Source organism: Alligator sinensis, unplaced genomic scaffold, assembly GCF_000455745.1.
Source record: "Alligator sinensis unplaced genomic scaffold, ASM45574v1 scaffold199_1, whole genome shotgun sequence".
Lineage (NCBI taxonomy): Eukaryota > Metazoa > Chordata > Crocodylia > Alligatoridae > Alligator > Alligator sinensis.
The window spans coordinates 2,435,805-2,456,268 of record NW_005842008.1 but is presented as its reverse complement, the minus strand read 5'-3'; the positions used below and the strand labels follow the sequence as shown (position 1 = coordinate 2,456,268).

Below are 20,464 nucleotides of genomic sequence, written 5' to 3'. Positions count from 1 at the left end.
GCGCCGCCACGTGGAAATAATTTAGAACTAGCCAATAGTGGGGCACGAATTTAAATACAAATGGCGGGAACTCCTTGCAACGTGCATTTCTGAGCTGCAACGAAGAAATGCACCCTGCAAAGACAGCTATAAACAGCGGGAAAATAATTTAGCAGTGCCGAAGCGCGCACAAACAAAAATCACACCCTTGGGTTGTGACAGCCTGCACTTGCATCTAGCTTTGGGAAAACGTTTTTTCCCCACAGGAGTATGGTAACTGGATTATAGTGCATACGCTCTACACCAGTGGTACTCAACCCTTTGCCCCCTGGGCCAAACAGACAGTGCCCAATCTGTCCACAGGTTGTCCTGGTCCAGCACCTAGGGAAGGCATGGTGTGCACCATCCAGCCACATGGAGGACGGCAGCCCAGCCCCAACCCAGCCTCACAGGAAAAAGGGGGTGCGGTCCAGCCCCCACCTGGTCCTGCAGGGGAGGAAAAAGGATGTAGCCTGGCCCGGCCTCATGGGAGTGGGGAAGGGGGTATGTCCCAACTCGGTCCAGGTGTGAAGGAAGGCGGTGTGGCCTGGCCCCGGGAGATGAAGGGGGAGCAGCCCGGCTCCAACCAACTATGCAGGGCTTGCAGTTTGGGAGATTGGTGTGGGGGGCAAGGGTGGCTGTATTAGTGGCCACTACTCCCCTACCCATCAAATTACCCAAACCAGGGAGAGCCCTACAGGCCAAGTTCCAAGTATCCTCAGGCTGCATTTGGCCACAGGCTGGAGGTTGAGCATCCCTGCTCTACACAGTTCAATTAGACCAGAGATAAAATTCATTTTGCAGACAGACAACAATGGAAATGCAGGCTAGCTAACACAGCAGTCAAGGCTGAAGAAACCAAAAAGATAAGAGCATTTTACAAGCTTCCAAAATTCCACAGCACACAGAGAAGGGATGGGAGAGAAGGATAATCTGAGCAGAGCTCCCCCACATGGGGCGCAGGAAAAATTAATAAATAAACAAGCCTATTACTAAGGAAGGGAAGGAGGAAACAAACAAACAAACCAACCAAAAAACGTAGTACTTTCCTACAACGTAAATCTTTCCATTGGCTCCTGATGTCAATTTAAGACCTTGATCTCAGTTTTCAAGGAAATTAGATCAAGCCTCAGCTACAAATACCAAATGTTGATATATGAGCCAATGTGATAAGCCAGAGTACAAGATCAATAATGAAATGTTTATTCTTGATTGAAAGGATCCAGCCATGGAACAAACATCCAGAGAAGAATCCAGAGCCTGACCATCTTTAAGAAAGACTGCGAGACCACTCTCTTTACAGAAGTCTTCCACTATAAGAATAAAACTAATAGACCTTTCAGCTCTGCTACTTCAATTCTCTATTAATAACAAAGCCCTTCTCCTAAGCAGAGTTCTGACATGAAAACAGAAAAGGGTCAATTACTCCATGAAGTCTGCTGGTGACCTTGGTATTGATAGTACATGGAAGGCACTCAAATGCTACAGGGAATTTGGCAGCTCAGGTGCCAAGTTGGAAGCAATATACCCTATTTAAATGCACAGTCCCAGAAATGAAAAAAAGGTTATGCCCTTACCTGAATGTGATGCAAGCAGTGCCATTAAGTACAAAATAACCCACCTCAACAGCTGTCAGTACTGTGATACTAGCTGCCCCAGAATTGATTAGCTCCTGTTATTTTCAAAGCTTAACAGAAATTTTTTGATAACTGCTTCCCCTTCGCTTCTTCTGGTGCCAAACACTACGCAAGTATCTGACACTGAATTACAATATAAAGTAGGCTGAAAAATACTATGCACTTAAGTGATTCAGGATCATAACTGACATACAAATAACCTGTTTTCTATGAAGTAACCAGGGGTGTCAAATTAATCCAGACACAGATTCTTTGGGTTAGTCTACAGGCCGGACCACACTGGAGCCAGAGGACAGGGCCAGTCTACTGGGGCCTAGGGAACTGGCACGAGGCACCCACTGCATGCAGGACCCTTCCAGACTGGCCCTGAGCACTGGCACGGTGCCAGGCCAGATCGGACACCAGACTGCGTGCCCTAGAGCCAGCATGCAGTGCTGATCCAGGAGGGTGCTGCATGGTGCTGCCCATGGCACAAGGGGCCAGCATGGGGCATGTGCTTCATGCAGTGGTCTGCTAAACCAGCCCTATATGCTGACTCTGGCATAGCCCAATCAGGACCAACCCCAAAAGCAGCATACAGGGTTGGTCCGGTGCAGGCAATGCATGCAGCATACATCTCCCAACTGATTCTCTGTGCTCTTAGCCGCACCCTCAGCACAGGCTCCAGGCCACATGCCAGACTGATGCCATACACTCTAAGAAGGGTTGGTCTAAGACTCATGAGCTGGATCATATGGTTCCTGGGCCAGATCCATCCCATGGGCTGTATGATTGACACGCCTGAAGTAAACAGGTAAAAATTGGGACCTACATTATTGTTATGCATTTAAGTGAATTTTGCTCGTCCAGAAGTCAGCACTGAAGTGGAGCTGTCTATACACATTCACTGGCTTAGCTGATGGTCTTTCTTTGACAGAATAACGTACCGTGTTTACTCCAATACAGGACAATCAGCAAAGGGAAAAAAGCCTTTCACCTTATAACTGCATACAAAGAAGCCTCACTTAATATACTGTCTTTTATTAAACTGCTGCCAAAAGCAGCATGTCCTCAGTAATGGAAACCAACTATGAAGGTGATTAAATGCAGCCAGCACTGAACATGACTACAAAACACGTTGTCCACATATCAGCAAATATGCTGATGGAAACTTTTTTTTTTTTGGAGTAGCATCCTACATGCAACCTCAGGCAATAAGCCTTGGAGTTCAGATGCTACTTAGCAGTGCTTGCTCCTAGCCAAATGGCCAAGGACATAATGGTCCCCCCTCAGCACTCCTTTTCAAGTCATAGTGAGCCACTACACTGAATACATTTCGACTTTCTCTTCACTCCCACAGCTGAACTGCACCTTCCTTTCTCATTCCCTATGATTCCTTTCTTTACCAGCCTTAAATGTCTGGCAAACATCACCAAATGGGGCCACAAACAATTCATCCAGAATCCCTCTGTCGCCATCTCTCTCAGCCTGTTGCATATGCTTAGTGTGGCCCCACCCTCCACAAGTTGGAGCTGAACCAGGTTTCCCTGAGCCTCATCTGCATATAAATTTTTGGAGCACCCCAGGACTCATGACAAGAACACCTGATTCCAGTCCTGAGTGTGGGGGACTCATTAGCACATCTATCTTTTGTGGAAGATATTGAGTATACAAATGTGCTGAGCAGTGCTCAGTGCTCATGGTGACCCAGTGGGGTCACCATGGCTTGAAATGCTGTCAAATCTGCTGCGGCCCAGTTCAATGAAACATATGGTAAATCATGACCATTTTGGGCTTTGGACTAACATCATGCATACTTTGTACGACAAAGGCAGACACCAAAATGGTGCGTCTCATGAGGTACTTTGCAGGGCACATTCTGAGACACTGTGGGGGGGTCTTCCCCCCAACCAACCACAGGCCATTGATCATGGAACCACCCTGGTTCTACGAGACCTTGAACCGATGCCGAGACATGTACGGCCTGCAGAATACGGGCCCAGCGACCATGAAAAACCACAGGAAGATCCAGGAGACGGTGAGACTAAGGGACACGACGTCACCCGTGGACCTACTCCCGGGTGACGTATGCCAAGCTGTGTGGGAATGCATCCACCGCAAGGAACTGCGCAAAGATCACAGGGACCTAAACTGGCTTATAGCTCACTCAGCTCTCCCAGTAAGGGCCCGGAGACATAGAGAGGGGCAGCTGGGGAGACCCAACTGCCACGGGGCCACCGAGACAAAAAAACACCTCCTGTGGCTCTGCACCTGTGCCGAAGATATATGGAAGAGGGTACAGCAGCTTTGCGAAGCGGTGACCAGCGTCAGCTGGCTAACCGGCAAGGCCGTGCTGTACGGGCACCTCAACAAAAACCTGGGGAGTCCCTCACTCCAGTTCAACCAGTCTGCATCCTGTGTGAGGAGCGCCTTGTCGAAGGCCAGGAACCTGCTCCTATACAGACAAATGGATGTAGAGGTACTGTGTGAAGATGGTGCTAAGTGAACTCTGCACCTACTACCAGAAATCGGTTGCAGAGGATGGAGAAGACGCAGCGAACGCCACCTGGCACAGGGACACGTGACACAGGACCATACAACTCCCGCCGAGGGAAGAAGAGAGCGACGGCAGCGGAGAAGAGAAACAGATGAGCAGAACAGAGGACAGCGACAGTAATAACAGCAGCAGCGGGTCCTCCAGAGGAAGCTGGAGCAACAACGACAAAGAGACCCTGTGAACTGACTACCTGACCCCAGAAGCGGGGCATGGGTGGACATGAAGGGAGGGCTGGTCCGAGAGACCAGAAAGGACTGACTGTGTCTTTTGTGTGTTTTGCGCACAGTTACGGACATTGTAACAGGTATGGGTGGCCAGTGGGCCTTTGTACATGTGCGTGAGTGCAGTTTTTCTGTAACGGGATCAGTTTGGATATATATAACCATATACATATAGAGAGAGAAATATATTTTTACAAAAAAAATTGTACTTGTGTGTATGTATATATATACACATATATAATGCATATATGCACATATGTGTGTGTTTTTATATATATATATATATATATATATATATATATATATGCATGCATTATATACACACACACTACTGTAACAAATTTATAAATGTTCCATATACAGAATCTAATTATTGGAAGGGGGGGGAGGGGAGGAGGTGTCATCTTACATTTGTGGTTATCTTATATTTGAGTAAATATGGTAGTTAAATAATTTCTAATCACACCATTTTTTTTCTATTTAGGGAGATAAAGAAAGTACACAGCAGCCATTCAACCTTTTAAGTTTACCATTCAACCTCTTCAACTCTGAGAAGTTGAGTGGGGAGCACACGTACTAGTTGCTCAAGGAGAAACTTACTATACACCTTAGTTGTCAATATGTACATATGCAAAAGGTGAAAATCCCAGGAAGAAAAGAAAGTATGAATTGTTTTGTTACATTCAATTAAAAGTATTTGAAGCTTCCCAGAGCTTATTGGGAAACAAAGCTGCAAATTATATTCGAAGAGTTATAGGGGCCATTTAGCAAAGTTTTTAAAAAATTCCCACACATTAAAAAGCCCTCTTTTCCTTTTCTTGATAACACTGGCTTATCAGTACTGGAATACTCACAGTCATTGTATAACCCCAGGTCTATGAACATTTCAAGTGCTGTATTTAACATTGGCTGGCCAACATTTAACAGTTTTACCAATATAATTGTTTCAGTTAAGAGCACTACTTTACCAAAACCATGACAAGAGTAAAAAGCTTGGGATGACTGCAAACTACACCAGTATAAAAGGGCCTTCAGGGCAGTATGGCCACTGGACATTGGATCAGAACCTGGGAGACCTGGGTTCTTTTTTTAGCTTTGCTCCTGCATAATCTCAACAGTTTCCTTTGTGCCTTAGATCCCCATCTGTAAAAAGGGATTACTAATACTGACCTTCTTTGTGAAGTCCTTTGGAAAAAACAACAATCTAACTCAGCACACAGAAGCAATAGTTCTTGCTCCAAAGAACGTGGGGGTCCCAATTAATAACTCTTAACAGTTTGCTAAAGGAAGTGTGAAAGAGAAGGAGGACAAGGTAACAATAAGTAGAGAACAAAATTTAAGTTACTCAGTGTCTAATCCAGCAGTTCTCAACCTTTATAGACTATAGGCATCCCTTCAAGAGTTTTCAAATTTTAGCAACACCCAATTAAAAAAATTAAAATACACGTATCATAATATAAGATGACAATTCTATTATTGTGTTGGTAATTGATTAGGTCATTAAATTATATTAACCCCAGTGCCATGCCTGCTGCAGCCAGGTGGAACTGGACTTTCTGCCTCCTGAAGAGCTGGATCAGGAAGCAGCTGTAGCAGGAGCATATCCTCTTGCCACAGCCCTTCCCAATCCAACCCCACAGTGTTTCTCAGAAACAAATGCATTCACAGCAAGTGTGACTGTTACAGTGTTTCTCAGAAACAAATGCATTCACAGTAAGTGTCACTGTCCCCCAAGCCTGTTTTTAGGAGGTACATCACAGCCAATCTGACAAGCGGCTCCAACAAAAAGACAAGTCTACCTGCATTACACTATGCAGGCAGGCATGCTGTTTCTATTGCAGCTATTTCCGGTTCATCTCCAGTGTGCCTCCTGCAAACAGAGGTTCTACCTGGTGACAGCAGCATTTATCTCCAGACGACAGCAGCATTTATCCCTGGGCTGCTACTGCTACAGGATGAAACTTCCCCACACACCTGCAGGGAGGCGCAGCTTTTTGCTCCAGCTGCTTGTCAGTTCAGCTTCAACGTGCCTCCTGAAAACCGAGGCACACGGGGCAATTTCATCATGTGGCAGCAGTGCTGGAGTTGCAGCACTTCTGGCAGAGTTCTCACAACACCCCAGTTGAGAACAACTGGCCTAAACAAACTAGACAAGAAACTAGAGTCTACACCTTTTTTAGTCCTGCTACCAACATTCCCAAAGTGAAGGCTTAATCTACACAGCAGGACTACTGCTGCTTTAACTATGGTGGCAGGGCTAAGACACCTGTGATGTGGGCAGCCAGCTCAGGAAAAAAGGAGTTATGCAAACTTTCCTGAATGGTTGAATCTCTGCTGGGCACTAGCTGAAACCTACAGCTCAATTCGGGGATTTTGCTGGTACAGCTATGCTGGCTACTGGGCATGAACATTTCATACCCCTAGCTGATATAGCTTTGCTGGAAGAACTCTGTAAGGTAGACAAGGCCAAAGTTTGATTTTTACTACCACTAATCTAGTATAGTGTTTCACTTGGGTTATACCAAGTCTCTGGAACTCTTTGGTGAAAAGTGCTGAGCTTCTGATACAAGCATGTGTTCATACGTGGCAAGTCTGGAATAAATATAAAATGACTTCTAAAAGCATTAGCTAGCAAAAGAGATAATGACATCCAGGATAAAGGAAGACCAGGATAAAGGATTAATACTACATAGGTGCAGTGTAAGCAAACTCTAAATACAAATGCCCCCATTAACTGACAGTACAAAACTCTAGTAGTTACATAAATAAAAAGTCTCCCTGAGAAAATCAATGAGCTTCTTAAAAACACAGACAGCCTTTTTATCTTTGTATTGCAAACATTTTGAGACAGAGATGGTGCTTCCTTTTTGGAAAGCTTGCAGAATGTTGTTGGAAATAAGTACCAGAAATAAACAGTGTTATCCTACAGTAATTCAGATTTATCACGATGAAAAGGTCATTGTGGATCAGTTGAATTCAAGGTATACTGCTTGGCAAAGTTGATGAGTTATTCCACATCAGATCCCCAAAGGTGACGTGCAAACCACACAGAAGACAGCTGAGCTTTTACAGAATATGTCCTAGTGTTCCAATGCAGTGCTGTTCAACCTCTGGCCCACAGGCCATGTCACCTGGCCAGTGGAGCTGTCCATGAATCCAGAAATTTGGCAACAAGGGAGTGGTGGCAGCATTAATTGCCACCACTCCACCACGGCCAAATTTCTTGACTCATGGTGAGCAGCGTTCCCTCTAAGCTATGTGGTGTGCGCAGCTGCACAGGCGCACTCATGCTATGCTGTCAGGCATGCCTGCGCGGCCACACACACCACACAGCTTAGAGGGAACGCTGATGGGGAGCCCTCCAGGCATAATGATAGAGCCCTGTGTGCCAGACTGCACCAATGTGCAGGGTCACTCCATGGCCAGATCCAGCATGTGGGGCCAGGCCAGCACACAGGGTCACTCCACAGTAAGATCCAGGGCATGAGGTCAGGCCAGGTTGGTGCATGGGATTGGTTTTTGGCCAGATCCAGCGCTCAGGGCTCGGCTGAAGCTCTGGATTGAACCTGCAAAACAGCTCCACATGCCTATTCCATGATGGGTCTGGCCCAACAACTGGCTCCGTCATGAGCACCCAGAGGCCCCAACCGCCACTCCTGCAGCTGATGAGTGCAGGGCTTTTTTGTTTTTTGTTGTGTTTTTTTTAAAGTGCCAGGACTGGGCAGGGGCTGGGGCTGGGCAGGGGCAGCCGTGAGGGCTTTTCCTGCGGCTCCCCCCGCCCAGGGAGAGGCAGGCACAGCGGGAGAACCTGCAACCGCCTGGTTGTGCCTGCCTCTTCTCGGCCAATCCAAATCTCTGAAACAGCGTCAAAACTCCACAACAAGATTCAGCTGAATCGAAACGAAGCAGTGATCTAAAACACTGAAATGAATCACTGTTATCCAAAATGGCTGAATCCAAAATCGAAACAAGACATAGCCGTTTCGCACAGCCCTAATCTGTGCATATACATCATATAGCAGCTGTATTATCTATAAAAAACTGCTTTATCAAGTCTAGAATAGGTTGAGTTCCCATTCAAAACAAACTGACATGCCTAAGCCTACAATATTCACCTTGGTTCCAGGTTTTTATTGTAATAGCTTATATAGTCTACTCAGGTCCATGGTAGAACAAAGATATTCTTCCTTCTTTGAGATTAATTAGAAGCCTCTGAGATTAGAAGAAGCCCTCCCTCTGTCCTCTTGGGGAACCTCTTCTCTTGCTCCTGGACAAAGCTATGAAACTATTTTGGGGGGATAAGAAGGGTCTCTGAAGATGGATAGGGCAGCCATGAATGACTACATCCACCATCTATTTGTCTCACCTTGTATCAGACCACACCTGGCAGAACAAGGCAAAATAGTTCCTAGAGGTAGTTGCCGACTCCTGATCAGTTCTGATATAAACCCTGATATTTCAGTTAAATTGCTTACGCAACTAACAAGGAGGTGTGTGAAAGAAGGCAGATGACAGCAGCTTTTTCTGATATCACCATCATTTCTATTGCTCATAGTCTGGCTTTCTGCCTTGGGAGGTGCATCTGTTGCCTCAGAAGGTATTTGTAGGGCTTCCTGTAGATGGACAGTATCTAAATCACAGGGGATTTCATGATGTTCCCCAGGTTTTCAGAGTGGGCTACTCTGCATTAAACTGAAGAGCTCCACCCCTTTGAAAGTTAAGTCTTACAAATATTATGCACTGAAGAGCTCCACCCCTTTGAAAGTTAAGTCAAACAAATATTATGCCCCTTCCACAGTATTCCCATAGCCAGAAGCCAGGGGGCTTACGTTCTGGTCATAGCTGTGGTCATCAACTTGCAATCATGTCCAAAGCATCCATGGATCTGGCAACTACCTAGCTCTTCATCTCCTCCTCAGCATCTTGGGCAAGCCTGGGTAAAAAGGGACTCATCATCTCCTATGTTAACAAATTGCACCTGACAAATAATGCTTGATAATTTACCACAGATAGTTGCTATAAGGCTGGCAATAGATGTTAACCTTAAACAGGAATGACTTGTGAAATTTTTGGAAGGACTGCATAGCATTTTTCCACCTTCTCAGAGAATGTCTGAACAGTGGTACAAGTTTGCTAGAAGCCTCTGGCCCAGTTCCATTATGACCTCATTAATGTAGAGGGTGATCTTGATGGGAATTGAGAAAGCAGTCATAATGTTAAAGTGTTTGTGTAAACTTCCCCCTGAATGGCCATTACTTCTACACACAGTGTTATTACAATAACATTTCACGATCTCCTAAAATGCCTGAACTTGTCAATCCACAGGGCAGACTAATTGAACTGCCTGGAGATAAAAGATTCTTTCAGTGGGGACTGCTGAGTACTAGCTTCAAGTTCTGATATCAACGGTCTGGGCAGTGACATCCCTCAAGAGCCTGCTCTCCTTTTACTGGGTTGGTAGGAAGAAAGAGTAACAGGTTAGATATTTACTGTCAGTGGCACTGACAACAAAAGAAAACTGAAGAGAATCATAGCCCTTTATAATTCCGCCTGGGAGCCCAGGATGGAACAGCATGCACGCATACACCAGACAGATGCTGTTGTTCAAAAGACTCCAGTTTCACACATACAGGATGCATACACATGTAATGGAGGTCTACAATGTCAAGTGTTCTATTGGAAACTTCACATCAGTTATCAACACTGCAGACATTACTCTTGTGAGATAAGGAGCCAATATTGAAGCTCAGTAGCCAAAAAAAACAGCCATTCTAAGGGATTTCTATATGGATTTTACAAAGTGCATTACTAGATTTGGAATGTAAGACCTCTAGCAAGATGCTAATTTAAACAAAAAATAAATAAACTACATGGACTTTGATTGTATTTGTTTTTGATTTGATAAAGAAGCCAACTTTTACAAGAAAGACATTTCAGGATATTATTTGTAAGTTGTATTCCAGTAAAGGCTAGAGGTGTCACCTAAGATTGTGACAGGCACCATACAAACATATAATAAGAAAGAAAAATTCCTGTTCCAAGTATGTTACACTCCATGTAGACAATACAGATGCAGGATGGTGGGGAGAAATAAGAGTAACGAGGAAGGTAATGACTTGCCCAAGGTCACAGAAATGATGACGGCTAAACCCAGAACAAGAACTCAGATCTCCTGACTACCTGTGCCCAGCCCAGCTTATCTGCTATATCATGTTGCTTTCCAAGGAAAACATTCAGGTTATTTCCTTTCCTCTTATTCCTCACAAACACATTGTAGAATTATGATCATTAGCTTCCCCCCAAAGATTCTTCCCATGCAATATACTAGAAATCCAGCCTACCATGCATCATTTAACAATTATACAAAGCCATTATACGTGATGCAGACCCCACCATTGGTGCTGCCCCTCAGCAGTGTGAAGCAGAGATGGAAAGGCTTTTGTCATTTTCTATTGCTCTATTGAACTGAATGGCTTGTTCATGTGGTGAAGGATGTTTGGGTTCTGGGAGAGCCGTGGCTTACCTGGGGGAGAGGAAGCTGCAAACAAGTGGGTCTGAAACTGGGGAGTGAGGAATATGGCAAAAGGTTTTCTGTCACACAAGACCCAGATGTGAACGGATCGTGGGAAGATTGGGAAGTGTGGTTGGGATGGGTGGAGGGTGAGGCTCTCCTGGATGAGAGGCAGGGAAACAGGACTGGCTGGGGGGAAGTTGTTTGGGTTTTTAGGTATCATTTGGGAAGTCTGTTTCTGTTTCACACCTTGGGGGTTTTATTGTAAGCGATGCTGAGCCTTCTTTGGATAGGGTGGCATATACATTTTTAAAAAATTAAATAAATAAATATCAGCAGCATATGGATGACATAAGTTTTATGTCAACTTTTTAATTCATACACATAGCAAATTTAGGGACACAATACCTAAATGAATTGGGAACCTTAAAAAATAATCAGCTGAAGAGCCCTTTAGTATACAAGGAAAATCAGGACTATTTCTCACTAGCTAGATCTGAAACTTGAGGAAAGATAAGTTTCTTATGATGCTAAGATTTTATTTCTCGAGTAACCAAGCCATGACTTAAACACTGTCCTGTTTTTGACAGCTTCTTTTTCAAAACATGTGGTTTAATGATCACATAGCATTTAGAACAAAGGTAATCTAATCAAATAATATATTAACTTTCACCTAAGAGGACCTAACTGCAAGTCTGCTTGACGTTACAAGTGAAGTATACTGACTTTCACCTGCACTGTAGCAAATATTTGCTTGTTTCAAGCAAATCATCTGATCACTTTGAAGAACTTCTCTCATGGAAAAGCTGGGTCAGTCTTACTGCAACAACAGTGTTTCAATTCATACTCTTCTGTAAGGATGCTTCTCCAGTGATTTGAGGACACAGTAATGAAAATAGAGAGATTATTCTTCTATTTATTATATAGAACCCATAAATCTACTGTGCACTTCTCAAAAGCTACATGCCTAAGCATATCACTTATGTAGCTTACAAGCACTATAATTCTTGCATAAAATTTGGAAGCAAAGAAATTAGGTCTTTGATATAGCACCTATGTTAAAAGAAATTAAGTTTTTGACTGCTTGACTTTGCAAGCCAGAAAATATATGCATTCAGGTTGCCCTAAATGAACCACACCTACATACATTCATTATACAGTCTTTACTATTATAATTACATATAACTGCACATGTAACTTTTAATCCTTAATTTTGCATGTTTGTATTACCAAACCTTTTTTGTTTTACTATCTAAATGACTTAGGTGAGCAAACAAATGATATCATGTAAGCTGTCATTAAGAAACATCTACCTAGTCTTCGGTTAGAAAAATGCATCCGATAATGAAAAAGTGTGAAAAAAAATCCACAATGGCCTCTCACTGTGTCATCTGCAGGGTTAGGGACCTTTGCCACTTGAGTTAAGAGTAGCTGGTAGCCATAAAAAGCTGCAGTCCTCTAGGCAAGATAACTGCTATATGGGAACGTTTTGCTCTCATTGTCATTTGAATCAGAATTTCATCCATGATGTGTCTGCATGAAATCAGATAATAGTTATACCTAGGAGTCTACCAAACTCAAGGAGGTGGCTGGCCAATTTTGCAGGCAGATCCTTGAGCCAGCCACCATTTTTGTGGGCTGAGTGCTGCGGGGCCCCCCACACCTCTGGTTGGCTGAGAGGCCCCAGAAGTCCCACCCCTTCCTGCAGACTGCTACATGCTCTGAACCAGTGGCTTAATTACCCCGCTAAGCCTAGGGAAGCCATTAATCCACATGTTATTAAGCATCAATTAATGACTTCCTGGGCTTAATCAGGGTAATTAAGTTGTGGTTTCAAGCCATCCCCAAGGAGCGGGCTCCCCATTTCTGGTGGGGTCACTGCAAAAAAAATAAAGTAAACTTACCAGCAAGCAGAGAAAAGCATGTTGGAAGCCCTGAAGTCTTGGGTCGGGGGAGGTAGAGGCGGAGGGCAGGGGGGAGGGAAAGCAGGGGGGCAGGCAGGACTGCTTCAGCCCCTCCACCTCTCCCACCCCCTCCCCCAGACCTCTCCCCTCTGCCTTCCCCTCTCCCCAAACCCCAAGACTGCAGAGTTTCCCATACACTTTTCTCTGCTTGCTGGTAGGTTGAGGTGGGGGGGTTATTTATTTATTTTTTTTGCAGCAAGTCCACCAAAAGCACGGCATCTGTGCTTTTTTCGCAGAGCCCACCCAAAATTACAGTTTCTGCGAAAATAGCACAATTGGAATTTTGGTAGGTCCCTAGTTATATCATAACAAAAGATCCTGCTTAAATATAACATGAATATGTACTCAACTGAACTACAGAAGTAGATGCATCAGTTCTACTTCCTCCACATCAGGACTGTATTATTTGTATAGTTATTAATTTATGTTTATTTCTTAAAACAAAAACAAAAACCTATTCTAAAACATGTATTCTCCTACTTTGCTCTATGAGAAAATTTTAGAGATATCAACCTTACTACTTAATCTTATCTGATATGAGAGAAATCCTTGGGTAGGTTTTAATTTCAAGTTTTTAAGTCTTTCATTACTGGGTGCCACAGAAGAATGGAACTCTTTGCTTTTAAATGTTGACACATATTTTAAAGTCATTTACATAAAGGAAAGCAACTATTTTTAGCTGGCAGACTAAAAAATATATTGTATAACTCAAGTGCCCCTAAATGACAAAATGCTTAAGTTTTATATCATCAGTCATCAGGTTTTCAGACACATGAAATGATTAAACCAACTCAACTGGAATTACATAAAACTGATCGTTGCCCTACTAAGAAAATGTATATATTATTACACTAACTTAATTACTCTTACATAGCCACTGAGTCACACTGTGCCTTGCCCTTAAGCCCAAATACATAAGAAATATGGGTGAGAGTTGACAAAACAAACAACATTCCTGCAACTGCCTAGTACCGGAATCCAAGACAACTTTGAATTTAAGACAACCTCCAATAATTAGTTTCTATGCATGGAAAAATTATGTTTGTTATAATTTTCCATGTATAGATTCTAATTGTTGAAGAGTCATTTAAAATTCATTTTAAATTCAAATTTAGCAATTACCTACCTGGTGCCCCCCCCTGCCACTTGCTCCCCTTGCTTTCACTTACCCTGCAGTAGCTTCAGCTGTCCCCAGGCCCTGCCCAGATAGCAGTGGCACTGGCAGCTGCAGCTCCAGCCCTGGCCAGGTCAGGACCAGAGCCACTGCAGCTCCCCTGCATGCTCCCTGTGCCACATACCACATTCTTCCCCATAGTCACCCCCTGACATCTTCCCTATGTGGTCCCCTCCATTCCTCTAGTCTCCTCCTGCACTCCTCCCCATGGTCTCCTTTGCATCCCCTAACCCCACACCACACCACACAGTCTCCCCAGCTCCCCCCATCTTGCACTGCGCTGTCTCCTAAACGCCCCCCTCCAACTCTGAGCACACTCCCCAGCACCTTCCCTCCCTGCACTCCCCACCACTGTGTGGTCTTCCCCATGCCCCCCCACCGCACAAGCCACCTCAACCTGATATAAGTATATCAGGGGTGTGCATCAGGATCTGGGAGAATATCTGTCCGCCTGGGCACCAAGGAAAGACGAGGTCCAATGTTCACAAATTGCTGGAAGACAAGTTTTTGCTTATGCCCAATCTAAAATACTTTACGTCTGAGTCTCCAGAGTCTGAAATGGACTCCCCCCAGAAGTGGTGCAAGCATCTGACCCCAACTGACTTCCTGCCCTTTGCGCAGGGGGCTGGACTCAATGATCTCATGAAGTCCCTTCCAGCCTTAATGTCTATGAAACCTATGAAACCCACTCTGGCCCCAGCAAGGCAGCAGCAGCTCCAACCATGGCCCTCAAATACAATACAAGACCCGTCTCCCCACATTAAATGGGGAAAAATCTTCATCTTGGATTTGAGTAAATATACTATATAATAAAGTTAGAGTGGACACTATGAAATTATGTTCCAATAATGCTTCAAATAATTCTTTAATATTTCTCCAAGCTTCATATCATACTATTCCTAAAACACAGCCTAGGCCAGATATATGATACAATCTCTGGTCAGGGAAGTGAGGAAGTGGGGTTTGTGACCAAAGCTGTGTTGGCGAAAATGAACAGCATTGATGCCTTTTTATTGTACATTTTATTTTAATACACTGGAAAGAGCAGGGTAGGGTATGAAAAAAGTACTAAGAAAAGGGCAGATTTATTGGTATAAGTCACACCCACAATAAAAGTGTTTTGCTGGTACAGTAACTGGTATAACTATCCCACTGAATCAACCCCAGTATGAGCCTGTCCTCACACTTCATGATGTTCCCCAAACAGAATGTTGAAACCAGACCTTTTCAAAGGGTAAAATTCACTTTTACCTGCAGAGAGACAATGTAATCAAGCAATCAAGTAATTAGGAGAAGGAAACAGGCCAGACTACAAGGTGAAGGGTAGCCATTGCTCCTTACTCAGATTCTATACACTGTGACCCACTGCCCCTTCTAGATAAGACCTGTTCACAACCTGCAAAGAGCTTTCTTCCTGACAAGCTGTGATAAGAAATTCTCTAGCCCAAGGCTCAGCAACATTTTCTGGCAGCAGGCTAGAATCACCCAGCTCGGATCCAAAGCTAGGACCCTGCTGCTACCACAACTTCTCCCCCGGCCACTTTTTTGCCACTTAGCTGCAGTGTAGCACAGGCAAAGTCCCTGCTCCACTGAATGCCAGGGAGTTCCCAGTCCATGAGCTTCATGGGTTGACATCCCCTGATCTAGCCCATCTGCTTGCTCTACTCCCCAGAACCCACATCCTGCAGAAGAGCACCACAAGATTTAGATGGTACACAGGGCTTTGGATGATTTGTATCACTATTACACATGGGTTTACCATGTTATTTCAGTATGACAAGCAAGCCCCAACTGAACAGAATAAAAAAAAGAAAAAACTTGGTAAAAGGACTACCCCTGCTCCAAGTATAGCTACATTAACGATACGATTCAGCAAATTAGTATAATATAGGCTGATGGGGTGGAGGGAGGATGAGGCAACACTAATAAGAGGATATGTACATAGGCTAGTGATGCAAGAACTGTTGTTCACCATCTGCCAAGCTTTTAACAGGTAGGGTACTCTAAGTTTCATAGCCAGCGGCTGATAAAATGCTGCAGGGAAGAAACAGCCACCAATGAAGGAAGGTGACAAATTGACAAGCAATGAAGACTGCTTTGGCAGAAGCAGCGTGTAAAATGGATTTGAGGAAGGCAAGGATCCAAAAAATGAGATTACAGTAGTCACGATGCAAGAAAAGACTGGACATGGAGAAAGGGCTAGAAGAGGGTCAGATTATTTTGATTCAAAATTGCTTTTGAATGATCTAAAAACTGCCTTTTATAGCAAGAACTCTCTCCTTTCCTCACCCAACCACATATGCCATTCTAGTCAACATTTAAGAGCAGCTCCTGGGACTGTCCAGGGGCCCGCAGGACCAAAAAAGACCACTGCTCATCTGTGTCATGCCCTTCACTGGCCGCACGCACCGGTGATTGGTGCCTGAGTGCCCGATCTTCTAGCATACAGGGCCATGCTATCTGGCCCACAGAAGTGCTGCACAGGCCTGGAAATTTGGCAGCAGGGGAGCAGCAAACTTTCCCCGTCACCAAATTTTCAAACTTGTGGGCAGCCCCACAGGCCAAAAAAAGAGGCTCTGGGAGCTGGGTCTGGCCCACAGGCTGAGCATCCCCAGTCTAGAGCGAGTAACCTCCAATTAGAAAACGTATTGTTGAGGTTAAACTGCCTGGCTGTTATTTTCTTCAATTCAGCCAAGCGCCCCAAAAGCCGCACAATGGGTACACGCAGGCTCTTGTCCTGACTGCTTTCACGCAAACCAGCGCCCACATCTTGAGGTGCTGTTCAGCCCCGCGGACCTGTTCCTGCTCGTTGCTCCTGCTCACTGCCCGGAGCTTTTCTTAGCTTATCGTTTGGGCAGCAAAAACGGAAGGGGGGGGCAGGTGGGAAGACGCCGAGCTCCATCCTCCCCGATGTGTCCCGGGGGTTTAAGACCACCCCCCCGGCCCCGCAGCGGCGAGGGCCGCGCTGCCCAGCACTGTCGCGGCTGCAGCACTTCCCCCCCGGGGCACTGCGGGCAGCGCGGGGGCGGGGGCCGGGGTCCAGGCGCTGCCCGCCCCGCGCGCGCCCCGCCGCCGCCGCGGCGGGACCCGAGCCGAGGCGGGCGGCGCGCGGGGGATGCCGGGAGCCGCCCGGCGATTGCGACAGCAGCGCCCGCCCCCGGGCCCGGGGCCGGGGCCGGGCCGGGCCGGGCGGTGGGAAGCCTCGGACAACAGACGGCGCCTCGGGGAGAGCTGTCACCTGTCACCAAGGTGAAGGTTGTCCTTCACCCGAGGGCTGGTCCTGCTCACAGGCCTGCAGCGCCCTGGTACAAGGTGGGGATTAAAAGCTTTTTCAGCATTTTGCTGCAAGTTTGTTAAGTGATGCTCTGACTTGTGAGGAGGAGGGGACTTTTCATCCAGTCCCATATGACGTGCTCACAGGTGACCTGGAGAAACGCAGACCAGATAACATGACGCTGAGGTGGAGAGGTGACTGGTCCTGTACCCGCCAGCGAAGGGCAAGGCCGAATGGGCAAGGGTCGGACCGGCAGGTGTCCCACAGCGGTCCGGGGTCCTCTGCTAGCAAGCGATGCCCGAGCAAAGAGCTTCCTGATCAAGCTGGCAGATGACACCGCACTGGGAAGGACTGGGAACACGGTGGAGGATAGGAGTAGCATTCAGACACGGCTCTGGATAGCTTGGGCTGGAGACAACAGAAGGAAGTTCAGTGCAGACAGACGTAAGATGCTGCAGCTGGGGAAGAATGATTAAATAAACAATGGGAGATAACTAGGTGGGTGGCAGCCTTCCCAGTCTTGCTAGGAAGAATCTAGGGCAATGATTTTCAGCCTTTTTAAGACTTGAGGTGCCCCTTGGAGAATGCCAGCTCATAGTTTTCACTTGTTTTTTTTACTACAAATAAGAAAACAGAGCAATTTGTTTGTTGCAAAGAAGCCAGAAAGACCACAACAGGCCTGAATGGTTTTGACACTGTGGATTCATATTTGGAACCTGAGTTTACCTTGTGACTCCTGCGTGCATATCCAACCATGCTAATATTGTGTGGCACTCTGGCTACGAATCACTGATACAGGAGTTTTGATGGATCACAGACTCGAGTCATCAACGTGGCACAATTACAAAATTTTGTACTATATCAACAGGAGTATTAAGTGTAAGACACGAGAGGTAGGAGTACCACTCTACCTGGTATTGGTTGTACCAGAATACTGTGTTCAGTCCACATTTTAAGAAGAATATGGAGAAGTTAGGGTTTCAGAGGCAGGTGACAAAAATGATAAAGGGGTTAGGAGGCAGGCCATATGGGGAAAGCTTAGAGAAAAGGAGATTAAGTGGGGACATGATAGCAATCTTCAAATATTTGAAAGGCTGCCATAAAAGTGAAAATGACTGTTCACCCTTGCCCCAGAGGACAGGACACAAATCAATAGCTTTAAATTGCAGCAAAGTAGATTCAGATTAGATATCAGGAAAAATTTCCTCATTGTTAGAATAGTAAGGCAGTGCAATAGACTGCACAGGGGTACTGGACAACAGGGATACAAGCACTGATGAGGAATAGCCTCAGAGTAGCATTCTGGCATGTGTACAGGGGTTCAGACAGATTAACCCTTGAGGTCCCTTCCAACCCTATAATTCTATGACATACCCAAAGCGGATACCATCAGAGTATCATCTAACTAGATAATTGAAGAAATGGTTTGTGTGGACACAGTTGCAGCAGTGTAGATGTGCTTTATAACTCTATAACTACTTTCTTATAGAAAAGAGAAAAACTCTACCAGTGTATCAGGTCTACATGAGAAAAGTTTTGCTTGTATCACTATACTAGCAAATACTCTTAGTATAGATGCAGTTATGCTATCAAAAAGTGTTTTGCTGGTGGAGGTTATGTCAATCTGAAAACCAAAAAAAGTGATACCAGCAAAAGCAGTTACTACACTACAGCTATTTACTGGTTGTGAAATATCACCAAACTCAAATTCCTTGCCAACATTTTTAAGCTGGCAATGCTTTCAGTGTACCTATATAACTTAGACCACAGTAGAACTTTCACTGGTATAATTATTTCAAAGTGGGAAAGGAAATTGCATCCTCTCACCAAAATAGTTACAGTAGTGTAGACAGGCCCTTGCTAGGATCTCGTGAGGATGTGGTGGTGCAATTGCATTCACTTCCGGCTGTTATACATGAACTCTCAGTGTGGAGTGCGCCCAGACCTCCTGCTTTCATGTGGCTTCAGGGCCCAGAGTGTAAGTGCTGCTGCCCACCTCTCTACCCTGCTGCTGAAATCAGAGGGGAGGGTGAGAGAAGGGAAAGGCTAACAGCAGTAGCAGTCCCCAGGCTCCAGAGCCCTACAAAAATGGTGACTCTGGCCAGACCCTGTCCTCACTGGTTATATGGAGCTCCAGTAGGCACTCATACTGACCAGGCAGTGAGCTCAAAACTCATTGCACAGGCCATGGCACTGCCAAATTAGGTGACTGCATTCTCCCTTGGCCCCTTCTTGAATATGCTTCTGCTAGAATTGGCTTGTCAACTTTTCTGGGGGAGAGAGGGAGAGTGTTCATATGCAGACTTACTTTGAAATAGCTGCATGGCTTTCAGTTCACACCTTTGCAAGTCAGCATGTAGACTAACCCTCAGACAGATAACCCTGGAAAGCCTCACTACAGAATTTGCCCTGAGTAGATGAACCAGTTGCTCTATTCTAGTTGCAGCATACACACACTTGCCCTTTACTTTTGGAAAAATCTACTCAATTCCCTTCCCCAGCTGGCATACTATAGGAATTTGCACTGGATGCAAAAGAAAGTACTAGGAAGAGGTAAAAGCAATCACATGCCCAGGAGTGCTTCCATTGTTTCCATTCCCCCAGTTTTCTAGGCTTCTCTGTCATTCTTCAGTATGAATGATATAGTGCATCTGCCTTTTGCTTCTCTTGCATTATCAGGCACCATACACTCTCGGGAAATTTAAGATGACCCAGTCCCTAGAGTTTCAGAGCATCGTTATTATATAAAATTAAAGTGGACAGAGAGAGAGGGCATACATTTTTTAGATTATTTCTAGAGTATTGGATTCCGAGTATTGGATTCATGTCCTTTCCCCCCACCCCAACTTTATATGTGACTTTGGGTAAGTCAGAAAACTCACAATGATTCAGTGTTTACATATGTTAAATTAAGATCACAGAAGTGCTTTGAGGAATAAATAGAGTTGGAGTGTTGTTATAGCCATAACTAGCAAATTGCCTCTCATGAATGATGGGGAGGGAGCAGGCAGGGATGGAGCACTGCCACTCTGTCTCCGGCCCTGTGGCCCCCCCCACCCCCTGTGTCCCCCATCCTCTGCTCCTGTTTGTCTGCTGGAGTGGGGCGTGGCCGCCCCTTGGATGTGGCGG

General features: G+C 45.3%; 2 protein-coding genes across 8 annotated transcripts in view; one reads left to right on the top strand and one right to left on the bottom strand.

Moving 5' to 3' along the window:
- Positions 1-9,267, bottom strand: part of ABCD3 (ATP binding cassette subfamily D member 3) — a 59,575-nt gene extending 50,308 nt beyond the window's left edge. For all 3 annotated transcript variants that reach the window (XM_025201921.1, XM_025201922.1, XM_025201923.1), the window contains exon 1: positions 9,242-9,267. In XM_025201921.1, coding sequence (XP_025057706.1) covers positions 9,242-9,264 — 23 coding nt within the window. In that variant the 5' untranslated portion in view covers positions 9,265-9,267. The remainder of the gene's footprint in view (positions 1-9,241) is intronic.
- A 7,929-nt stretch (positions 9,268-17,196) lies between these two features.
- The window catches only part of ARHGAP29 (Rho GTPase activating protein 29), a 160,462-nt gene continuing 157,194 nt past the window's right edge, over positions 17,197-20,464 (top strand). For 4 of the 5 annotated variants that reach the window (XM_006021847.2, XM_025201909.1, XM_025201908.1 and 1 more), the window contains exon 1: positions 17,199-17,373. The gene's annotated coding sequence lies outside the window, so the exon portion shown is untranslated. Of the gene's footprint in view, positions 17,374-20,464 lie in introns of all 5 variants that reach the window. The other variant, XR_003093620.1, reaches the window with a different exon arrangement.